Source organism: Pelmatolapia mariae, linkage group LG7 (genome assembly GCF_036321145.2).
Source record: "Pelmatolapia mariae isolate MD_Pm_ZW linkage group LG7, Pm_UMD_F_2, whole genome shotgun sequence".
Lineage (NCBI taxonomy): Eukaryota > Metazoa > Chordata > Actinopteri > Cichliformes > Cichlidae > Pelmatolapia > Pelmatolapia mariae.
Genome location: NC_086233.1, coordinates 14,732,627 through 14,757,756, shown reverse-complemented (window position 1 = coordinate 14,757,756; position 25,130 = coordinate 14,732,627). Strand labels below are relative to the sequence as shown.

The 25,130-nt window shown below is 38.0% G+C and overlaps 2 protein-coding genes and 1 pseudogene across 2 annotated transcripts; all 3 read right to left on the bottom strand.

The window, feature by feature from the left end:
• Window positions 1–5,056: 5,056 nt before the first annotated feature.
• Window positions 5,057–6,705, bottom strand: LOC134631688 (proteinase-activated receptor 2-like). Its single transcript, XM_063480245.1, has 2 exons — window positions 6,645–6,705; window positions 5,057–6,147 (listed from the first exon to the last, which is right to left on the bottom strand). Exons 1-2 carry the CDS (start codon window positions 6,703–6,705, stop codon window positions 5,057–5,059), a joined length of 1,152 nt encoding a protein of 383 aa, XP_063336315.1.
• Window positions 6,706–8,646: 1,941 nt separating this feature from the next.
• LOC134631687 (proteinase-activated receptor 2-like) lies at window positions 8,647–11,186 on the bottom strand. Its single transcript, XM_063480244.1, has 2 exons — window positions 11,066–11,186; window positions 8,647–9,704 (listed from the first exon to the last, which is right to left on the bottom strand). The coding sequence occupies exons 1-2, from the start codon at window positions 11,184–11,186 to the stop codon at window positions 8,647–8,649; spliced, it is 1,179 nt and encodes a 392-aa protein (XP_063336314.1).
• A 1,719-nt stretch (window positions 11,187–12,905) lies between these two features.
• On the bottom strand, window positions 12,906–19,762 carry LOC134631686 (proteinase-activated receptor 1-like; annotated as a pseudogene).
• Window positions 19,763–25,130: the final 5,368 nt, after the last annotated feature.

Sequence of the window (25,130 nt, the reverse complement as noted above, 5' to 3'; positions counted from 1 at the left end):
ACTAGTTTAAAGTGTGTTTAAATGTGTAACACAAATAGAATGACTTCCTTTGGTTTAAGCATTTTTTTTTTAAATTATTTGTTAAATGAGCTAATGTTTTGTCACAACATCCTTGTTGAGACAAAACATGTGATTGCTTAATTCTAGGTGACATGTTATTTAATTCCCTTTAATTCTATTTGTCATATGTGAAAAGTCTTTTGGCTCTGGTCTCTTCGGACCGTAATTAGTTCCAGCTGTGGTCCCACCTGTTTCCCATGCTCTTGTTGACCCCTGCTGTTTTTAACTTAAAGTCCTAGTTTGAAACCTGCAAGAGTTGCAGGTAGTATATTTGTACAGCAAAGGTCACAGTGGTTTAAGCATGCTATGTAAAAGATGACAGATGTACAAAATGTGTTGTATTTATAACTAGATGAGGTGTACCTCTTCCTGTACAGACAGAGGTATACTTCAAATAGATCTGTGTGTGCATGTGTGCATTTGCTCAGCATAGGGGGGAGGCAGAGTAAAGTGCATGACTGCTATGAAACAACCTCCTTTATTATAGTCAGGACAGGAACTTCATAATTTGAAATTTCCTCCCAATACATCAGTCATAAAGTCAACTATTTGTGTCCTAGATGTTGTTAAAGCCAAATTAAAGCCATACAACTATGACAAAATTACGTGTTACCTAAAACCCTGCGTCTTCAAATACCGGTATCTGTATTGTAGGGCAATACTGACCTTGCTATATCATGATTGTGTTCAGTATTTACAATCAGCTTAATGAAAGATTTAATAAATAGGTCCAATAAATATGTTATGAATACAAAAGTATTCTCTTTATCACAGTAATGTGGAGGAGGATACTATGTTATCTCTTCTGTGATTCATATTAATGATCTATGAAAATTAATTTATGTTGGGTTTAAGTCAACCCTGCTGGTAAACAGAACCTGTTACTGAAAGCAACCACACAGACACCAGTGTACATGCAAGGGGAGCGTTGGAGAGCAGTGATGCGACTCGCCTGTCCAAGCAACTCCAATTCCTCTGCGTCCGCCTCACTCTTTTATTGACAACAGAGGTTACACATAATTCAGTTAACCACGTGACAGTTTTAAGCAGGCATATCCGAACAACATCAGTGTCTGTATTCTGTGTGTGTGGGTGTGTTTCCAGCTATACCATACATAGACATACGACCTTTCAATGAATTTAAACTGTGTGTATGAGGTATGCAGAAAAGCAGAAGTAAGCGTCTTGCTAAAGTATAAAAACAGTGACCCTTCTGTGTTTGTGCTTTAGTCTGTCCTTTGTCCTGTGTCACAGCATCTGTAAGTTCTCTGACTTTTTGTTTTAAACTCGATTAAAGGTCAGTTTAACTTCACCAGTTTGGACATTTCAAAATGCAAAATCTTCATGCATTTTGAACATTTTGTACATTGAAACATATGGTTAACAGCCCAGTGTCAGCTGCCATCAGAAGATCATTTGTGATTTTGACCACGCCTACCCCTGCTCTATGAAGTGGCTGAAAACCAGATTGAAATTATTCAAAAAGATGATTGCTAATAAGTTGAAGTTAGATCTAAACAACAAGAGTTATTTCCCAAATTTTTTGACAAAAAGGTAAATTAGCATATGGACAATAATTATTTGAAAGGGTCTGTATGGGGTTTCCTAAGAGTTGGCATTATCATTGCTTTAAGCAGTGCAGGAAAAAGCCAGATATTAGGGAAGAGTGAATAATATCAGCTAAAGACAGAGAGAAGATAAACAGGATTTAGCCACTTAAGTGAGAAATAGGTCTTTATTAAGATTTCTTAATAAATCCAGATATTTCCCCAATAGTCAGGAGGAAAGAGTCCTAGTATTCCTTTGAGCAGACCTGATGAGTGTTATATAATATTCAAATTAAGGTGTAGACAGGGCATCCTTATTGTGGTGCATGTGTTCCTGATACATGAACCAGGGAACATAGTGGATGAAAGAGAGTCTGACAGTTCTGTGAATTTTCAAAGGAATGAAGTCCATAATTGTATGAAGACACCAGTTTATCAGGAGTACATAAATTATCTCTTCTAGGCAGACTGTCAGTTACATGGGAGAAAGTAGTTATGTCAATGTTCTTAATACTTCAATATGAGAGAGTGAAAAGAGTTTGACTTAAATATACAGTTCTTAGGAGTAACACCAGAAACACAAACAAGATCAAGAATATGGCCCTTAGAGTGAGTTAGGAAATTACTGAATTCCGGTTAACGAAAACGATCAAGACATGAGAAAGAATATTGCCCCTGTAAGAGTATCTGTGACATTTTCCACATTTACAGCAGGTAAAATGAGTACACATACTGTATAAGAACACATAAAGAAAGCAAGGTGCAAAAAGGCAAAACTTTTTCCTGTGTGATTTCTCATTCTTACACATAACTTAATTCACAAACATCTGTGATTTTATTTCTTTATATGGGTGGAACGCATGGGTTGGTACCGACATCTGGTGAGAATTTTATGTCAATAGCACCTTTAGAAATATATTTATTTAGAAAATTGATGACATGTTCATTACTTATTTGACCCTCTGAATATTAGTAACCCAACAAAATAGCAGTGTGGGGTAAATAAGGATGTTTATATTAATAAAGGCATGGTTTGGTGACCATTAGAATAGTTTCGGAGAAACTGAGACCCTCACTAACTTTTGATGTACACTATAAGCAGGCCTGTAATATGAAAGAAACTGCTCAGTTCAAAAAAGTTTTAGGCTTTCAAGGGGTAAAGAGTCTAAGGTGGCACCATTTCAGTGTGAGAAATTTATTTTCACCATTTTACAGCATGTGAAACAAAGATTGCTTTGTCTGCGGTTCAGCATGTCATAACCACAATGCCACTGGTTTTATTTGGTCTCACGCACTGCTACTTCACTGCTAGTTAAATGTAGCAGTAGTTATTGCCATTATTCCAGCATAGGCAGATCATTCAACAAAAAAAAATGTCTTATGCACACAGAGGTTAAAGTGAAATTTCCACCATGCTCACTGTCTGCATTCTTTGTTTACTTTCTGCTGTGTAATAATAACATAAAACCAGACTAAGTGGAAGTCTTTTGGCTTAAACCACAGGCTGCATTTCCTCTTTTCTAGTTGGCCCAGCTGGAAACCGTAAGGTCTTTCGGTAAATAAAATGAGTTGCAGAATGAACAGCAACCAATAGCAGTCTTTTACATATACAAATTTACATGGAAGTCTGGTTCATTGGAAGCAACATATTCAAAAAAATAAGTGGCGACTCAAGACATTTGCAGAGTATTGTACATCTTGCATATTGTCTGATATCCACCACTGTAAAGCTCAACAATGGTACACATCGTACTGTAATCATATTAAACAGAAGTACAGAATCACTGCAGCCATTTGCGTTGACACTGAACCTGTGCACTGAACTATTTGGAGAGCTAAATGTGATGTGGAACAAACCATCATAATTGGAGCCTTTGTGAGTGAGTCCTTTCATAAGTTCCTAACTTTAAAGACTCACAACCAAGTCCTACCTTCATGAAACCAGTAATATAAAATATAAAAGAAAAGCTTAAGCTAATAATCATTTATAGAAGCTGAAGCCATATCCATAAAACCCATCTTTGTGTGCTATTTTATTAGCAGTTTTCTGTACCAGTCACGCTATGCTTTGTTAAAAATAATTTTGCTCAGAGGAAATCCAACAAGTGGTTCCTATCTGTGGAACTAAGTGAATGCAACCAGGGCAGGGTGTGTCCTGTCCCTGCCCCCAACATGTGCAAAGAACGCATTTTACACAGAGCGCTGACAAAAGGTAAGGTGACACTCCATAACAATCATTTACCTCAGAGCGCTCCCACAACCGGTCGTTAAATGGGAAGCAGCATTCTTGGCCTGTTTGTGTGTGTACGTGTACCTGGGGGGGGGATGGTGGCGGGTAAATGGGTGGGGTCAGTGTTTGAACCACGGCAGTTTACCTACTCCTTATCTACAGAGAAAAGACTGCAGTAGTTTTCCCTTTATACATTTGTTGACCATATTGTCATTTAGATGCTGGCAATGTCGACTGAAAAAAGTGTAACACTACAGGTCTCTAAGAGGACTGCACACCATTAAAAAAAATTAATAAAATACAAAACACTAACTGGGTTAAACCAAATGAATAAAGATGAAGTGAAACTAGCTATTTATGTTTCAGAGGTGAAACTAGTCTGCCACTAAAACCACTCGGTAGAAAATGCAATTATATGTAGGTCGTCCTCACTGATCTGTTAATCATTCCTTAACACTCTCCACTCTAAGCTCATTTTCCGAACAGGAGTGAACATTAAAAGTACAAGCTTAAAACACTGGCCTTTACACTGTGTAAAGTTGCACCGAGTTTCTACACAACAACATTCCAGGAATTACTGTCCGAGACTCATCAATGACACTGCGTCTCATCCAGCTGCAGGATGAAAATAAGAATAGTGACTCACGGGTCACAGGAACGTTATCAGTTACTTAATAGAACAAAAGAAGTTTCACAGATACTAAATCATGTTGTTTTACCATTTATTTAAGAAACTTAGTAACAATGTCAACCGTTCTCCCTTCATTTTTTTCAAGCAAAAGTGTGATAAAAGGGCTTTAAAATGACAAAAATAAAACTTGCTGGATGCATGAATTGTGTGTGTATATAAAAAAAGCAAATTTTATCTCATAAAATCAATATATTCACAAGCTCTCTGAACAGGTTAATGTGGGTATGGTATAAATGTCATTCATATTAAATTACATTTCTATTGATATTCAAAGATAATCAGTCAAAACCACAGGAAGAAGCACATTAGTCCATTCAAAGCTCTGCATGTCAGTATGAAGCAGGTGTGGACCCGTAACACAGGCACTCATATACATTTCACATTTTAATGCCAAGCAGCTCAAATTATAAATAAAAGTTAATCTTTGGTTACCAGAGTCTATCTGGTATGTGTCTTTTTTGTTTACAGTGTTTACACTGTAAAAGCACAACCAGGCCTGGAATCAGAGTCTCTCCTCTCCTTTTCTCACTAACAGGTGCTGCTCTGTGTGGTCCCAACATCCGACACGTATGCTTTGCTCTTCTTGGAATATTTCATGGAACTGAAGGAAACTCTCATTTGCTCCACAGCCCTGCTGCTCCTACACAGCAGAGTGTTCTTCACATGGTTTCTGAAATCCTCAGACACAAAGTAGTAGATGAATGGGTCCAGGCAGCTGTTGAGACTTGCCAAGCACAAAGTAGAGATGTAGACGTTATAACCGTGATTTCCTATACTGTTCTTTTGTAAACCGTAATGCACCAGCAGCATGATGTTACTGGGAATGAAGCACACAAGGAAGGTCACCAGGACGATTACGATCAACACCACAACTTTGTGTCGGTTCTTTGATGCTGTACTTTCCTCCATGTTTGTCCCCAGAGCCTTCAGCAACATAGCATAGGCTACAATGATCACTATGCAAGGGATTAGGAACACAACTGTTCCCATCATGATAAAGTAGATAAATGGCAACCTGATAGACTCGAATGGATTTTCTAGGTCCTTTATGACAGTCACATCATGACATGTGGTTACGTTGGGGTCTTTTAGCTTGGTCGTGTGGTCATACAGGTACAGAGGAGTGGTGGTGACCCAGATAAAAGCCCAGATAGCTACAGAGACACCAATGGCAATTTTATTATTCTTCCTCTGCTGAGAGAGTGGGTGAGCCACAACCCAGTACCTCTGCACGCTCAGGCAGGTGATGAACAGAATAGAGCAATACATGTTCCCGTAGAAGAAGCTCACTAGGACTTTGCAGAGAGGCTCTCCATAGATCCAGTTGTTGCCGTTTATGTGGTAGTGTATTTTTAATGGAATCCAAATGACAAAGAGCAGGTCAGCCAGAGCCAGGTTGGCCATGTATATTGATGAAGGGTGCTTCTTTTTGGTCCTGAAGAGAAAGACCCAGATTGCCATACCATTGGCCGGAAGTCCAACTGTAAATATGATGATGTAGACGATCGGGAAGAAGACTGTGGTGAGGCTACTCTTAAGCGTAGCTGATACTTCCTCATCCACGACAACTTGGTTTGAATTTTCAGGGTCGTTGTGTCCGATGAACATCCGGCTTCTATCTAAAACACATATACAAACGGAAATAAATATTACAGTTTAAATTAATGATTAACCAGCAGACAGAACACCAATTGAACTATCATTTAAGCTGTTATTACAGACCCCCCCCCTAAACTATATTTGGGTTTAGTTCTGTTGGCTGAGCCAAACAAGTTATTTGAGGCATCACAATGGCCTCAGACAGGAGTCATTTCATTACGTACAGAGACCTTTTGGTCTAAAGCATACATGATAATGATAAGGCTCTGTTAAAACCGTAAAAATGATCCTGTCCCAAGTATCTTCTTAAGTTTTGAAAAGTAAGCCTTTATTTCCCGAAAGTTTTCTATTTTGTGAAGTTATTACAGTCCCAAGTTTAAAAAGAGCTCGGTTAAAATATTTGCTCTTTAGACGCCCGGCTTTAGACCGTAACAACAACAACAAAACAAAACATGAGCCGAGCTCGGTATAACAACACCCTGGCAGTTCAAGACAGCGCAGGGATTTTTGAACTTACTTGATGAGACGGAGCCGCAGCAGAAAATAACCAACAGCCACAGTAACCGTGTTGAACCCATGTTTCTATCACTGAGACTCTCTCGGTACAAATTCTCCTTTTCTCGACGGCTTAACAGCCAGCTGAGTCTTAAATGTCCGACTTCTCCAACATTGAAGGACACACCCCGAGAGTACCTGTTCCTACGCTTGCGTCATGTCCAAACCCGCCCGCCCGGTCCGTCCTCAAGTGCATTTCCTGTTACGGGTTTCTGTGGAGCTCCGTGGATTCAGTGAGAACAAAACACGCAGTGAATAAACATGCCATATAAGTTACAGGCACCTTTACCACACATTATGAAGAATTATTTTATTATCATTTTTAAAATTCCGTCGTCAGTGGTAAATGAAGGGTGGCTGAATTTTATTGATACTGAAGTAGAAACTCTTATTTCAAATCTGACATTAGTTTTTTGAGTATTTATCCTTTAGAAAAAAAGAGAAAACATGGCCAGAAAACAGGCCTAAAGTCAAACACCTTAACTTGACGAATGTTCTGTTGATTGATGTCTTAACTAGTCATTTGATTTTATTTTCAGAGTTACAGAACCTACAGACCACCGCACAGCAGACAGGAAATATCAACGCTGTGAATATATAAATGAACTGTAGGGAAAAGGTGGGTCTTAAGTATGTTTTTGTGTGGCTGAAATTATGATTTTGTGAATACACCTGTTTGTTTTTTAGTACCATGCCATCTCTCTTCCTCTTGGTATCTAGCCATGTAAATAATTAGTTAAATTATATGAAAATAAGTGCAAAAGGGGCAAAACGTGTAACTGTAAGTGATATGATCTGTCTCTCCTGTGTAGGTGTGCCGAATGCTGTGGTACATTCTGTACAATCCGAGCTTGTAGAAAGAAAGGAAAAAAGATAGTATGAACTTATAGTTCCTTTTGTGAGGGAACTTTTGAGCTACTTCAGGAAACCCAACTCTGCTCAAAGGCAAAAATTATAACTGCATATTTAAATGCAGGAATTCTCACTGTACTGTAGTAAGTGATCATTATTTGGCAGGTCATGAAAACAAGAAGACCCAAAATGAAGCTCTTTAGTCCTCCAATGTGATATTCAAAATACATGATTTGTATATTTGTTTGTTTACCCACCAAAAAGAACAGTGGCGGAAATTTCTGGAACACAAAGCTGACTGCGTTTTCAAAATAAGGAACATCTAGCTTGACATTTCTAACTGTTTACCCGATGATACAGTCAGAGGAAATGTTGATGACCAAACAAAGGGAGTAACATAGAAAAACTTTTAATGCCACATGCAATGGCATTTATGCAACTACATACTTGTTTCACAAACTGTCACAAGCATAATGGAAAACCAATAAAAGCAATATCATTTAATATTATATTACATTTTCCAGTTTTATAAAACATTCTTTTTACTTATTAAATTAACAGCACTGAAATCGGAGAGCTTCAACTAATTTAAAGAATTGTGCACAAATGTAACCAGTTCGGTTAGCAATAGTGAGCTGATGGATAACACCTAACAAGTATGCAGTGACAAAGCACAATTAATTGAGATGATACTTTTATTGAGAACCTTTTAAATATAGTAAAAAGATTTACCAAAAAACAAACAAAAAGTGACTTCATCTTCTTTGATATATGATATACTTAGAAATGTTATTTATAAGCAAGGCAGCAAAGCACTCTAGCACAAGCTGCCAGAGTTGCTCTCAATAAAAATTATGGCACAATTTTAGACACGTTTGTAATGTCTAAAGCAATTGTTCACATCCTGGATAAATTAAATTAAGGCAGCTTTAAGAAATGTTACACATTAAACAACAACAAAAAACAAATGAAAGCAAAGATTTTACAAAACTTTAAAAATCAGTAACATTAAAAGTCAAACTGACTTGTTCACCTGTAACAAACCAGGGAGTCATTTTTACATTTCGGTAAAATGATAAAGACAAGTCTTTAAAAAAAAAATCAAGAATCCACTAGCAATCCGTGCTCCGTGTGTTCCCTGACCCTGATGTATACGAGTTGCTTTTTTTGGAGAACTTCAAAGCGCTGAAGGAGACCCTCATCCTCTGCGCTGTCCTCTCACTTCGGCACAGGAATGTGTTCTTCACGTGCTCCCTGAAGTCTTCGGAGATGAAATAGTAAACAAAAGGGTCAAAACAGCTGTTGAGACTGGCCAAGCACAGGGTCGTGATGTAAAAGCCATACAAGTTGTTGTCCGCCCCTTTAAGCAGGAGGATATAATGCACCATCAGCATGATGTTACTCGGGGTGAAGCACAATAAAAACATAACAAGGACAGTGACGATCAAGACCACAGCCTTTTTGCGTCTCTTGGCAATGGCAGGATCCTTCATGCTGTTCCTGAGAGCCTTCAGCATGAGAACATAAGATACGATGCACACAATAGTGGGAACGACAAATCCCAGGATTCCCATTGTCAGAAAGTAGCCTGCTGCAGTCTTCTTCTGAGAGGGCTTGGTGACATCATGGCAGGTCAGGATTTCGAGTCTTGCTATCTTAACTTCTTGATTATACAGATAGAGAGGGATGCTGATGAGCCAGACCACCACCCAGATAGTGACGGAGACAGAAACAGCTACACGGTTTCTCTTCTGTTGCTGAGACAGCGGGTGAGCCACGGCCCAATAACGCTGAACACTTATACATGCGATAAAGGCAACTGAGCAGTACATGTTGCCATAGAAAAATGCTACCAGCACTTTGCATAATCCTTCTCCGTAGATCCAGTTGTTGCCGTTGAAGTGGTAGGCGATTTTTAAGGGGAGCCAGATGACAAACAGCAGGTCAGCCAGAGCCAAGTTGGCCATGTAGATCGAAGATGGGTGCTTTTTCTTGGTCCTGAAGAGGAAGACCCAGATTGCCAAGGCATTGGTGGGGAGACCCACCAAAAACACAATTATGTAAATGATTGGGAGAAAGACGGTTGTAAGGCGACCGCTCAGGACGTTTTCGTCATTTAGATTGATCCACAGGCTTCCATTTTTCTCTGTACCTGTGAAGCCTCTGGTTTCTGTGAAGTCACAATATGAAAATATATGAAAAGCAGAAGTATAACAGGCTTACAGTGTGTATAGGAACAAATGTCACACCCAGTTCCTTAAGCTTAGGGCACTTTGACCCGTTTGTGTTAGTATGTTTATGAGTCACCTGTATGTATTACAACATCCATCAAACTGTAGCTATTTCTGACCGATCACACTGATGCAAACAAATGAATTTATCCAAGACTAAAACATCAAGCACTGACATAAGTCTTCAGCACTTTAAAAAAAGATCAAATTAATCAATCAAAACATCCAATTATTTTCAAAATGAACAGTTTGCCAGTCACGACGGTATGGTAATAATGGCTGAATCAACAGGTTGAAATATTACCTGGGTGTATCGTCAGGCAAGTTTGTGTAAAACACAAAATCAGGAACAGGTGAATCGATCCTGTAGTCCACGACATGCCTGCAAAACTTAGTTTAAAACAATATTATAGCGAACGCGGTCTATCGGCAGCGACCTTAAGCCATGTTTTAACCGCTAGTGCCGGCGAACTAGCTGACAGAGCCCACAGTCAGCTAATTTACATACCAGCGTGATGTCAGGTGACCTTACAAGCGACCTTGCGTAAGACTCAGGCCAGCCCTGTCATGCCTGGCCTTGACTTGCGCTTCTAGCCGAAGCTTTATGGCAGTGCTTTTCCAGCTTTGCTGATCAATGTTCAGGGGTATGGCGTGTTATTTTGAGAAAAGTAATAAAAAATTAAAAATAAATCCGCGGAGAATTTCACGATTTTTGTATGATACTAAAAGCACTGAAAGTTACATTGAAGACTTTACGGACCTGAACAATAGTCAGCGAAAGACAAACACTACCATAAAACCTAGAATGGAACCACAAGAAAATTTAACCGGTGCGGCTTATGCATCCTCTGCCGCCCCAGACTGTGATGTGAAACGCAGTTTCAGTATATGTTGTTGAAGGATGTCTGAATTCCTAAAATGCATCAGAAGGACAGCCAAGAGGAGTGGTAATCAATATGTTTTTGTTTGTTCGTTTGTTTTTAGAGCCAGGTAATCTGGTGAGAGATTAATCTGAACAATTATTTTTTTTAAGTTGTTTAAGTGATTTAAAATGTAAGACGATCAAAGTTTCTGCCCTTTACTGCTCCCGTATTTAAAATATATGGCCCGTCACATTACGCGAATTTGAAAAATTATTGGCCCTAAATATAAAACAGAAGCAACCTTACGTTGGTCATCGTTAAGTAAAAATATAGTTGCGATAATAAAACTATTTATGATGGATTTAGGTGATAATTCCTTTTGTGCCCTGGGTCATGACCAGATTTACATGATCAAGACAACCGACTGACGTTCAAACCGAGCATCAGAGTGCGGAAGTATTGTTTGTAAGTGAGTTTGAACGTCACGTGGTTGATGGTGCCGTCAGCAGTTCTCTGGATGAAAAAGCCTTGGTGATACCAGATAACAGATAAGGACATGACAGTTAGGTCATTGTACACAAATGGCCTCCACAGTTTCCAGATCTCAATCAGGTAGAACACCTTTGGAATGTGGTGGAATGGAAGATTTGAATCTTGGATGTGCTGCCTGCAAATCTGCAGCAACTGTTTAGTGCTATTATGCCTATATGGATGAAACTCTGTTTTCTAAGATAAGAATAACAGACACAGGATTAAATACAACCACTACAACCACAGTTAATAGGAAAGCACAACAAAGGACAGTGTGAGAAATGACAAGAGAGCAAAACAGTATAATCGTTATCTTTTTGTTGATTTATTATTGAAGATATATATGATACAGTGATATAATCCATGTTTTTAATTGTTAATACATCAATAAACAACTGGTTCTTCCCAGTGTGATTCTTTAAGGTTTTTATCTCTGTTTTTTATGTTACTATAGTCTCCAATGTCTTCAGGTTTTGGATTTGGATTTAATTGCAGCTTGACAATGCAGAGTGTGTGTGGAGAGTGTTACTTAACTGTAATGTAGCGCTACCTGCTGGAAAGAAAGGCACATGGACATTGCTGCTTACAGATTTAAAAAAATATCTCCAATGTGTAGATGTTTATTCTACAAGGTTTTGCATGTATTTCAATACAAATAATAAATGAGTATCCCAGATATTCTGCCTAATAAAAAGGAAAAAAATAGAAGACACAATTTTTTAATCAGATTATCTCATTTTTGCAAAGATGAACAGCCCAATATGTACAAAATGACCTCCAGCAGGACACTGGTGTGAATGTATCTGACCAAACAATCAGAAAGGTCTCAGGCCTGAGCTCCCGATGTCCTCTAGTGGGCACTGTGTTCACTGCCTGGTGCCATGGAGCCAGATTGGCATTTGCTATAGAATACCAGAAATACCAGGTCGACGGCTTGCACCTTGTGCTTTTCACAGATGAGAGGAGGTTCCTATGGAGTAGCCGTGGAGAACATTATGTTGCCTGTAAATCGCTCAGCATGACAGATTTGGAAATGGGTCAGTGATGCTCTGTGGAGGCATATCCATGGAGGGATTCGAAGTGCAGGGTTCTTGTGGTGCAAGACAATGTGAGAATATACAGGCAGTTCCTGCAGAATGAAGGAATTTATACCATTGACTAGACCTCACGCTCGCCTGACTGAAATCCAACAGAATACCTCTGGGACATTATATTTGTGTCCATCTAATTCTAGATAGCTAAAAGAAGAAAAAACACACAATACACATAATAAAAGATTAAAGTACAGTTTTTTAAACACAGAAAAAATACTTCTGAACTGCCTAAGACCAACAACTTCTGAACCATACGTTGTCTTTATTTTCTAATATATAATTACTCATAATGTTAGCTTTGCGAGAGACGGGCAACTTGCCCAGGTTGGACCCCACCTCTTGCCTTATGGAATGTGTATTGTTTATGTAATGCATATTTTCTCTCCTGGTGTTTTCTTTCGTGTTTCTTAAAAGGATCTCTCATTGACCATGTGTAGCCATGACCCTAAGATTTAAAACTGTTTCTGTTGACATGACCGGTTCACAAAGAAGTGGAAGGTATTCAGTTTATTCTAATCATGAATATAGAGAATTTAAAATCTTCCTGTTAGCTACATGCTCTTATGTCAGCAGCTTTGACAAATTATGACAAATTGCTGATGTTATATTATAACTTTAAAATAACAGTTCAGAATCAATGAAAGTGTGACAGTCAGTCAGGCCAGTAATTTCTTGTTTGGCTTGTCTTTTGTTGGCTTTTGAGGCTTGCTTGGAAAGAACCTGCTCTGGTAACTGAGGTCTTGATTCTGGACTTTTCTGTTTGACTGGATTTCAGCATTTGTCTTTTGCTGAATCTTCATAAATAAGATGGTGAATGAGTGCTATTGTCATTATTACACTTCAACATGTTGGATAGTTGTTTCCGGAACTGGGAGGATCCAAAGTAGTAGAGCAGGGGATCCAGGAGGCAGTTCAGACTTCCCAAACACAGAAACACCAGATAGAGTGCGTAAGAGCCATCGGGTGCCTCCGGGCTCTTCTCTGTGTTAAGTTGCAGGTAGTGTGCGAGCAGCAGACAGTTTGTAGGCACGAAACACAGCAAAAATATCAATAGCACAGTCAAAGTCATCACTACTGCTCTTCTTTTCCTGTGTGATGTTTCTGGAACATCATATTGGAGTCTGCTCAGTGAGCAGATGACTCGAGTGTAGGACACCAATGTGATGAGGAGAGGTAGGAAGAAGAGGAGGCAGCAGAGAGTGAGGAAGTATGTCTTTAACCAGATGATCTTATCTGTGGAGTGGACATCATGGCAGGTGGTGATGTTCAACTTAGTTAGGTTAAAAGTCTGGTCCGATGTAACAAGAGGCACAGAGCCAGCAAAGGATAACACCCACATGGTTATGCAGGCTATGACTGTGTTCCGTGAGCTCCTCCAAGCCAGAGAGCCAATGGGATAAACTACAGCAATTAGACGGTCCACACTGATGCAAGCTATGAGAAGAACAGAACAATACATGTTCCAGTAAAAGGCAGCAGTGACCACGCGGCACATGGATGGGCCAAATTTCCAGTTGTTGCCTTCAAAGTGGTAGGAGATCTTGAAGGGGAGCATCAGTGCAAAGAGCAGATCAGCTAAGGCCAGGTTCAGCATATAAATTGCAGCTGGCATCTTGGGACGGATCCAACAACTGAAGACCATTATGGCAAAGATGTTAATTGGCACACTGGTGAAGCAGATTAGTGTGTAGAAGCAAGGTAAAAGGATGGTGGACACAGTGCCATTAAGAAACTCCAGTGCCTCTTCTGACGGAACTCTTTCTTTTGATGACGGTAGGACAGCAAAACCTGCTCCAGTTGGTGTCTTTGTTTTATTTTCTTGAGTGCCTAAAAGGAGAAAAAACACTGTGCCTGTGATCTAAGATATAGATATGGAAGTAGAAGGAACATTAAATCTTATAATAAAGGAGGAACTTCAAAAACTAAATGGGTAAAACACAGAAACATGAATAAACCAAACACAGAAGACATGGCACAGAAGGAAGAAAGACTGAAGGAGGAATTAAACTAAAGAAACTGAGAGCTATAGAAAATACACCAAGAATACACAAAACAAATATGCTGAAAATATTAAACAAATCAGAATAGAACATTTAAATCAACAAAACTTGAAATTTAATAATGACCCAGTGCCATGACAGCATTTTACTGAAAAGTTAGTATCTTGGCTGTTATTCTGAAGTGCCACACTAGCTTGTAACATGAGCCATTGCTTTTTGACACTTTTTAGCCTTAGACATTCATGATAGTTATAAGACGTGATCTACAGGCAACTGAAACTCAGGAGGTTGAATTAATGAATTCTTAAAAAATAAACCTGTCGCTAGAATAGACTACTTTCATATTAATATTTTAAAACATTAGGCACATCCTGAGATTCCTCTCTTTTGTGCACCGACCCCAAATAGGCTGTTGTGGCTGTGCATGATTATTCCACCCTAAAGTACTGGATTGTTAAAAGAATAAATTGTTTAACTGCCAATGTGTGTTTTTACTTCGACAAATGACATTAAATAAGTCAAGTCAAGTCAAGTTGGTTTTATTGTCACTTCAACCATATACAGTTAGTACACAGTGAAACGAAACAACGTTCCTCCAGGACCAAGGTGCTACACGCAACATAAATTTACCACATAAATTAATAAACAAGAGCAGCATATGCTGTTCACCATCAGCATGAGTACAACCCACATACTCAACTCTGCTGTTCAACCTAAAAATGCATTTTCCTTACAAATGTGGCATTATTTATGTCAGGGGGTTGTGTCATTAACCTTTGGCTCTCTAAAATATTAATAACAACAGGTAACAAAATCTTATTAATATATTAATATTCCCTCTGTATACGAGTAGAGGGCAGAGACTGAACAGTTCAAGACAAAACAGTGTTTTCAAGCTTACCTGAGGTATTTAAGGCAGAAATGCAGCAGAAATTAATGAGAAGGAACAACAAGAAATGTGGTGAAGCCATGTCTGTAGCTCTCTTGTTAGGAAATTCTTTGGCTTCCTTAAAGGTTTGTGTCTCCTTAAAATGCCAGCTTTAATGAACACACCCTTAAACGACATGTTTGTGCTTGCTGTTTGCGTCATATCTGCCTGTGTGATCTGATTCAGGTTTCTTCTGAGCTCCATTTACTCAGTGGGAAAAAATTCTCGGTAGCCAGATACATTAAGAACATATACTGAAGAACATTTTACACACTCATGTAATGTTTCCTCTAATTTTTCACGTGTCTGAGCGAACACACAAACTCCCTGAGCGATCCCTTGGACCACTGTGAGCGACATCAGACGTGTGCAATGTGGTCACGCCAGCATTGAATCCATCCAAGTTACATGGTTTATTAAGATAATCAAATTACAGCATTTACATTTATGTTAGACTACTTTTAATTAACTGCTTTAGCTCACTTACAATGAAAATGTAAAAAAAAAATTTTGTTCATGACCTGTGTAGTATGTTAACACTATTGGAAGTAAAAATAACTTGAACTCCAATTTTGAAAACACAACTTTCTTTCTTTTTTAAAAAAGCTCTGACTTGCATTATGAGTCTGTGGTCTGGGAGAGAGTCTGTAGCTCTCTGTCTGCAAAATACAGTATATAATGACCAATGCTGGGCAATTAATTATATAGTTACTTCTTTAAAAAAGTAACTCAGTTTGGCAAACAACAGTTTTTTTGCAGCTATTTTTTTTAAATGCAGCCAAGGCGTTTTTAAATAAACATTTCAAACTATTTACAGAACAATCAGCTGTTCTGCATCAAATCTGATGTCACACAAATTATTTGCGCCACTCCAAAAAATAATTTCTGTCCACTATTAGATAAAGTAGAACAGCAGCCTGATACCTGCAGGCCTGACAACAGCAGATGTATCACTCCTGTAACACCTGTAACATTCAGCAGTCGTCTCATTGCTCTGACACACACAACAAAACTGTTGACTACACTACACACTGACTACACAAGATTTGCGCTAAACGTCTCAAATCACTCACATCTCAAAGCACCGCCATCACTCCTAAAACTTCTCCCAGTTTTGTAACAACTAGATGTCACGTTGCCATATCATTTTTTGATTGGTCGACATGGTACTTTTTTGGACGAATAGGAAAGGTGGGTGGAGTTTGTTTTTGCTCACAGGCTTTCGAGCCTTTTTCCTTCTAAAACGCCGTTTTACCGTTTCTTCCCGCAGTAAATATAAACAACAATAGTATTCAGGAAGAAAACCAAACATTGCAGATATTTTTATCATAACTCTGGTTTTACGTGGCCTATCAACACAATTTAAAACTGGTATAAAGTCAACACTTTTTCCGTAATTGTTCCGTCTGTCCTGCTCACATCTCCAATGGTTGTACACGTTTCATTAATGTGGCTTCACTCCACATCAGCCACGCCGCTTTGCTCGCTAAAACACCGGTGTCGGCACATAAGTACGCTGTCATAGCCTGTCAACAACGTTGATTAGCTGCGTATATACGAATGTAAATCGCATCATTGGCTGGACTATGGGATAAGGTGGAATCGTTCTAATCCCATACGGGAGCAGCCAGTCACTTACTGACTAACACTGCAAAACAGAATTGTTAAAGTATTAATTTTAATTTCAAATCAGGTTAGATTTTTTTTTGTGCGCAACACAGATTTTCTGTGCGCAGAGACCATGCCAGCAGTGCGCAATTGCGCACGTGCGCAGCTTAGAGGGAACATTGCACTCATGTATGTATCTTATTATGCTGTCAGTGGCAAAAAAATAGTGCTTTTATTTTATTCAAACTAACGTGAAACTCTTATTTTCAGTCTCAGTAAATTTGGCATTACTTTCTTCAGTTTATTTATCATTTATTCATGTTTATTTTTAAATAAATGTTTATTTGTGATCTCACTTCTTAAATTAAATAAATTAAGCATGTAAGCATTGTCTTTGCCATATTTTAGGTTATGAAAGCAAGGACAGATGATCTAATCCCATTTTCACAAAATGTGAAAAATGTGATAAATATGCGTTTGCGCTGCCAACAGCCTTACAATTTACTACTACTACGCGCTATGGGCCTGCACAGGTAAGTTTCCTGACAGGTGACTTTAGGCAATACCATTCAGGGAAATTAAGTGACTGTTGTGGAAAGAAATGAAATCTCTTATGGTTTCCAAATCCTCCTGTGCTGACTTGTCCTTTCCATTTGTCTCTCTTCTTAGTTGCTCTCTCTCTCTCTCCTTCAGGGGACTGCAGTGTTTGCTGTAAACTCAAACACAGCTTTTATCCAACTGCAATAACACGTCTGAATACTGTGAAGTGAAGTGAAGTGAAGTGAAATTTATTTCGGTCAACAACAACAACACAGATTATCATTTTACATAAAAGTACTCAATCATACAGTAACCGAAAAAGGAATAGGCTGAAGCCTTGTGGCTTATAATTATCCTATCCTTTACCCCAACCAATACTGCTACAATAAAATCTCCATCACACCACTCTTGTATTAATCTATGCGCTGACTGAAGCATGTATGTGGGAATGTATGTGAATGTTTGCTGATACTATTCTTATTAGCACTTTAAGTATTTTATTTATTTTATTTTTTGATTTTATTGAATTTTATCGTTTTATTTATATTTTGATATTGTTAGGGATGATGCACTGATCGGGGACCATCTTTAATTTTGTTGTACCTGTGACAATGACAATAAAGACATTCTAATTCTGAGTTTCTGCCCTTTAATTTTGCACATCTGGAGGAGCAAAGTTCACCTGTTTGCGATCATGTCATCTCCTTGCTCCTATTTAAAGTTGAAGTAGCTTTGCTGTTGATGGCTGATTGCTGCACTGATCCCGATAGTGAAACTGGTTCCTTTTGTCTGAATCTTCGCCGTTTCTGAAAAGCCTTGTAGATCTGAGAGACAATCTGAACAGTGATGATCCAGACGAAAATTCTCTCAGTACCTTTATTTCTCATATTAATGATAATATCATAAAACAGTTTATTTAAGGTAAACCTGTATTTCCTCAACAGTAAAAAATCCAGACTATCAACACAGTCATGCACAGTCGAGGAGCGTGTGAGGATACATTTCATTGCATGTTGTACTGGTATAACTATGCATGTGACAAATAAAGAATCTTGAATTTTAGGGAGGAGATTTCCAAATAAAACCCTTCCTATTCACCTTCCTTTTACTACCTCCAATGCCAAAATAAAAGACAAGAAAAAGAAAAAAGGACGATGAGCCACGGATGACAGCAGAGAAATATGACGTTATTCTTAAAAATGAATTAAATACAGCTTTAACATTAATGCAAGGTTGCCACCAGCAGAGGGCAATATACAAAAACTTATCAGGAAAGATGTGTCACTGCTTCTCAGTCCTTCCTTGTTTAAAACACAGTAACAAATGAATGTTTTCGAATCCTGTAACTCAAAAACATTTATTCATATGGTTTCTTTTAAATGAATGTGATGTCTAAAACTTTACTTACATACTTTTACACAGAGAGTGCATGTTTTGTTTATGATATGTTCTACATTTGGATCTACTACAGTATTAACGTCCTCAATGCAAAGGTTTCCACTTCACTTCACATGCAGCAACCAAAAGCATCTGTCATTTAGGGGAGGCATGAATTGGGTCAGCTCCGTCTTTAGGGTCAGTGGGTAACCTGGAACTGCACTAACTGAGCTAGATACTTCTAAATAAATATAGGGGAGACTGGGGATAGTTGTAACATTTTTGACATTTCTGTCTGTAGCTTGGAGCTCTTTTAAGGTAGTGGATTCAAAATTTAATGCAAAGTATTTACATGTCTCTGCTATTTGGTAGTACAGCTATCTTCTGTGCAGCACAATTACTCATTGCATGGTATGGTCTCAAACACAAAGAGTGAAATGTTACAATTAACCCCATAGTCTGGGTTAGTTGTAACATATCTTGGGGTGAAATGTAACACAATGAAATAAGGGTACTGACAAAACATTAACATGTAATCTTTTTTATTCAACACATGAATGGACTTAGAGCCATTTATGTAGCTATGTGTGTGTGTGACAGAATGCAGAAATCTAGCTTTTGAACATATTCCCATCCCCCAAAAAAGACAAATTATGGAATTTTCTGCAACTGAATATTTCATTAATTTTGGTTGGTCTTCCTTGAGTTTGGCCTTATTGGCTCAAGGGGCATTGTAACCTACAACTCTTGCACCAACTTTTGAACATAACAATGAAGCTGAAAAAATGTAGTTGTGCACCAGCATCGCAATTCCATTACTTTTTTTCATGGCTGACCTTGGTGTGGTTTGCAAAGTGCTTCAGAAAGATGAGGAAATCTGTTTTTTTGCACCCATCCTGATTTATTTCCACTACCAATACTTCCTACTGGTCCATCTCTGACAAAGTGGTCTGCATAATGTATGTGTGGGAACACAAACATGGGAGGAATTGTGTTGCCAATGGCATTAACCGCATATACAAAGGTGACCAGTGAACCTCTCTCTGCTGATGTCATTGCCCCAACTTGTTTAATATAAGTTAAAGTAATAGTGTTGTAAGTTGTAACATTTGCATTATTGTTACAACTAACCCAGACTGTTGCTGTTACAACTGACCCAGACTCCTATAGCCATGAACTAGCTAACATTACAGCCAATGGCTAAAACATTAGCACTAAAGACCTACACAGAATATATCCCCATAGACATACAAATAACATAATTTAAGTTTGATGAGTTTAACTGCAAAGCAGCTAATGCTATTAGAAATTGAAATAAAGTAAAAAAAACTTACTTTTTCGCATACAAATTACTTTTTTTCTTCTTGAATTGTCTGTGTTTGACCAAATGTGCTGATTTTTCACATGTGATAGAAGAACTGAATCGGGCATGTACAGAATGAATCACATCATTTGAAACGTAGCCCTGATTGGAGAAATTGGAAGTGTTACAACTGACCCACGTTACAACTATCCCCGGTCTCCCCTACAGTTCTAAAAGTAAAAAGTACATTCTGAGGTCTAAATACTTATGTTAAAATGTACTCTGATAAAAGTTGAAGTACTGATTCAACTTCTTTACTCAAGTAAAAGTGGAAATGTAGTCTATGAAATGTACTCAAAGTAAGAAAGTAAAAAGTGGCTCTTTTGAGGACATTTCGACCAGCTTTTTTGTGTGCAAAGATAACTGAACCTTGTATAAGTTAATGTAATACAATTATATTAGTAAATTACAGCCCCTAAATTGTCAGTAGACAGTTCATGCTGTTTTTATTGTAGATGGATGTTTTGACTGTGTTACTGTAGGGAGTATGCAATGGGAATATAAAGAGAAATGAGTAGTAACACTTTTGCCTAGGTTGATTCTGTATTGACTGGTTGTTAGCTGAGTGTGAGCTGCGTGCCAGTGTGTTCACTCATCTCCCTTTCGTATGTGAGTTAAGAAGACATATTTAATGTTACAGTTCATGTTTTTCAACAGTTTAAACAGAAAAGAAGGTACCTTAGTTTGGACACTGAGCGCAGCATTAGAAATGACCTGACACTTAAAGTTACTCCCTTTAGCTAGATGCTGAAGTACAGTGACCACAGCCTATAGACATCTCCACTCATTACGTTGTTGTGCCGAACAAACCCAAAATAAAAACAAAACAATACAATACAACACTATGATGATGCTATAAATTATGCATGTTTTTGCCTCTGTGTATGCGATAAGCCCAGGCAACTGATACACCATTAAGATTGTCTTTCATGTGTTACTGTTTAGACTAAAAATCAGTTTAATGTTTGGCATGCGATGTGAAATAATAACTCCTGTCAAATTTCTTAAACCAGAAGTAACAAACCTATTTGCAAAATTTAAAGAGTAGACAGTATGGTATGATGCCAGTCTGTCTCTCAGTCTGTCCCATCAAAATAAAGTACCACCCCCACGTGTGGATTCTCAGCAGAGCTGCAGATTTTTTTTTTACTGTGTATTCTGAAAATCAGAACAAATAAACTGCAGAAAATAGTTTATATGAGAGCTAAAAGAAATTTGAAAAAGTACAAACCTACTTTTTTTCCTATTTTATTTTGTCCATGTAATCATACAAAACTCAACAAGTGAATTGTTTCGAGTCTAGCCTCCTGTTTATTTGATGCTTCACTATCCAAAACATCTCAGTTTGACTTTTCTGGCAAATTTGATGTACCCTAAAACTTCATCTTGTATGTAATTTCTCTCTGACACTTTTTAGCCTAAAGAATTTATAATTATAAAACCATGAATAAATATAAAATCAAGTTTCTATATAATTATAAAAACCCGTTCACAGGTGAAACTTGGATGTTGGACAAATGATGTCTTAATACTGCATAAATAAGCGTGTCCCTAGTAGAGCTACAGCACGTGGTTTGGCCTTATTGTGCTTAAATCTGCAAGCCCTTCGCTTAAACTTTTCCTTCTTCTTTTCCTTAAAACCAACAGTGTGTGAAATGTCTGTTAACAACCTTGAGAAAACAGACCCTAAACCTACCTGTTGAACCTGCTGATTTAGTAATATCTTCCTTCATGGCCTGGTTCCAGGTTTTCTTGGAACAGTGAAAAACAATATTCTAAATAAACAAACAGACGATTAATTCAACATGCATTCTGAAGGAAAATTGACACAAGCAGCATAATAGACCTGTGAGAAAAAAAACAAAACAAAAAAAAAAAAACATAAAAAGCTTCTGGTACTGCACCAACTGGTCTAGATAACTAGGAAGAAATATTTAATTTAATTTAATTTATTTATTTAGGACAGTGCATGTTAATGAACATAAATGTAAAAAAAAATGTAAATATGCCAGATTATAGCCAAGGGCTAATTTCCATCTGTTGTCCTTAAACATAAAAAAATAGACATAATACTTCATAAAAATTCATAATTCATTCATAATAAAAACTCCATCACCAAACTCACACATACACACCATTCTGTTCCCAAATAAAACATTAAAACTATACAACTTATACATGATCACACACTTGATTTGTCCATAACCAGTTTTTAACCTTTGCCTTAAACAAATTGAATGTAGAGCATTCTCTAATGGATTGAGGAAGACTGTTCCACAGATGGCCACCCTGGACAGAAAGGACGTTCTGCCCAAATGCTATCCGTCTGTGGGGTATAAACAAGTCTCCTCGGATTGTAGCTCGAGTGGTCCTGTCTGAGCTTTCTTTATGCCTAATGAACTGCTTTAGTGGTGGTGGAGCAAGGGAGTGTAAGACTTTATATATTAAACACACTCTTAAGTTTCACTAAGTTATTGAAGTTCAGTAATTTATGTTTTTTTAAACACATGACAGTGGTGGTGGGAAGTCGGTTTTTTGTCAAGTAGTTTTAAACTTCTTTTATAGATGTTTTCAATAGTTTTAAGTGTTGTTGTACAAGCAAGTGACCAGGACGTCAAACAATAGTCCATATGAGAGATGATCATTGAGTAAAAATAAGTTTTTGCAACATTCATATTTAAATTATTACGTATATGATTAAAATTTCGATTATTAAATTTAAGTACCTGGGACACTTTATTTATGCGACTCTTAAAGGATAGTGTTGGGTCTAGAATGACCCCAAGATATTTAAATTCTGGAGCTAATTCAAGCTCTGCTCCATCCAGGAATATGTTTGACTGCTTCAAGTTTAAGGGGCGTTTTGAAAAATACATACAGACAGTTTTTGAGGTGTTCAACATTAGGCATGAGTCCTCCAGCCAGCTATGCATTAATGCTAAAGCAGCTGTAAGATCTTTTGCCACCTGCTGGACACTATTTGCTTGCGTATATATAACTGAATCATCCGCATACATTTGAGCAAATATATTTGGACAGACTTCAGGTAAGTTATTGATAAAAAGAGAGAACAATAAGGGCCCAAGAACAGATCCTTGAGGAACCCCTGTATCACAGTCTAAATATGGAGATTTAACCCCATCCAACACCACACACTGTTTCCTGTGTGAGAGATATGAGGCAAACCACTGAAGAGCCTGACTGGAGATATTAAACTGAGTCAATCTGGACAACAATATCTGATGGTTTACAGAGTCGAAAGCCTTCTTCAGATCTAAAAATACAGCTCCAACACAGGGACTCTTGTCCAGCAAGCTCTTCAGGTTCTCCACAAACATACACAGGGCATTATCTGTGGAGTGATGTGCCCGAAAGCCAAACTGCAATGGATGTAATGAGGGTTGGGTGTTTTCTAGGTGAGCAGTGAGGAGTTTAACCACCCACTTCTCAGCTATTTTAGATACGACCGGGAGTATGCTTATGGGGCGATAATTAGCCATGTCAGTCTTCACACCTGCTTTGAAAATTGGTGTAACTGCAGCAATTTTCCAATCTGTTTGGAACAATGGAGTGTTCAAAAGACATATTCAAAACATGAGTTGTTGGATGTACAAGCAAATCCATATGTTCCTTTAGGAAATTTGTGTTAATACCATATACATCAAGTGCTTTTGATTGTTTTAAACCTGTAATTAGTTTAGCAACTTCAGTGTCTGAAATATGAGTGATGGTGAACAAATTTTGACCAACATCATTCACATTATCAGAGCATACGACTGAGTCAAAGCTCTGACTGATCTCCTTAACAGATGAGATAAAGAAAGTGTTTAAGTTACTGGCAATAGATAGAGGCTCTCTAACAATAGAGTTATTTACATAAAGTTCAATTGTATTTTTACTTTTGTTTGAATGACGGCCAAGTAATTTATTTAGGTGTTGCCAGATAATTTTACCATTACCTTTGGCTCTTTCAATTATATGTATAAAAAAAATTTGCTTTGGCCTGTCTCAAACTTCTTGTTACTTTGTTCCGCATTGAAGTAAATCTCTGTCTATCCAGAGTTAGACCTGTTTTCAGGAACTGTTTTAGTAATTGATCTCTTGTTTTCATTAGATTCTTGCACTCTTTGTTTAACCAGGGCAAATTAGATGTTGTCTTTATTTTTTGTCGACCTCTAATGGAGTATGTTGATATAACATCCTTGACAATGTCAGTGAAGTGACTGCTGCAGAATTGTGGATCATCACTACACAATAAAGGCTCCCAGTTAACTGATGCTAATGCTTCTGCTACATTTTGTCGCTGACTTCTTGGTATAAATTCATAAAAGGATCTCCTATTAGATGAACTTTGAAAGTGATTCTTAACCCGTGATTTTATAGGTTTTCTAGAAAATAGTATAAAATTGTGGTCTGAAATACCAGTGATAAAATTATAAGATTTAATAATTTGCTCGGGCTTATTACTGAAAACCAGATCTATTTTAGTTTTAGAGTGTCTCGTTATTCTTGTGGGTTGTTCAATGTGTTGAGTAAAGTTTAAAGTCTCCATTATGTCCTTGAGTGTTTTTCTGTCCTTTTGACAGTCCCAGTTGACATTGAAATCTCATCTTATTATTTATAGTATGATATTTAAGTAATATCTGTAGTTGTTCATAAAAAATATTCCCTTTGGTTTATTTTTAGTGTCCCAGATTACTTTAGCCTGATTAAATGTCTTGCAGATCTTTGTTCCTCTGTAACTTTTAATAGCAGGATTTCTTGTCCTTTTGTTGACAATGCTATGAGCATTTAATGATGAGAAACCCTTTACCGGAGACTGTAGTTTGGGTACAGCAGGTGGGGGCCCAGGCAGCCGCGTTGGGGGCCCAGGCAGCCGAGGTGGAAGCCCAGGCAGCCGAGGAGGAGACCCAGGAAGCCGAGGTGGAAACCCAGGCAGCTGAAATGGAGGCCCAGGCAGCTGAGATGGTAACCCAAACAGCAGAAGTGGAGGCCCCGACAACAGGGGCGTAAACACTATTAGCTGCAGATGTAGCCTTACTAACTGGGACGATGGTTGGA

Excerpts from the sequence above, each read along its gene's own strand:
- LOC134631687 (XM_063480244.1), bottom strand. The coding sequence starts at position 11,186 with ATGTCCTTATCTGTTATCTGGTATCACCAAGGCTTTTTCATCCAGAGA. Across the intron at positions 9,705-11,065 it reads CTTCCGCACTCTGATGCTCG|AAACCAGAGGCTTCACAGGT; the intron begins GTTTGAACGTCA and ends GTGACTTCACAG.
- LOC134631688 (XM_063480245.1), bottom strand. The coding sequence starts at position 6,705 with ATGGGTTCAACACGGTTACTGTGGCTGTTGGTTATTTTCTGCTGCGGC. Across the intron at positions 6,148-6,644 it reads CTGCGGCTCCGTCTCATCAA|ATAGAAGCCGGATGTTCATC; the intron begins GTAAGTTCAAAA and ends TATGTGTTTTAG.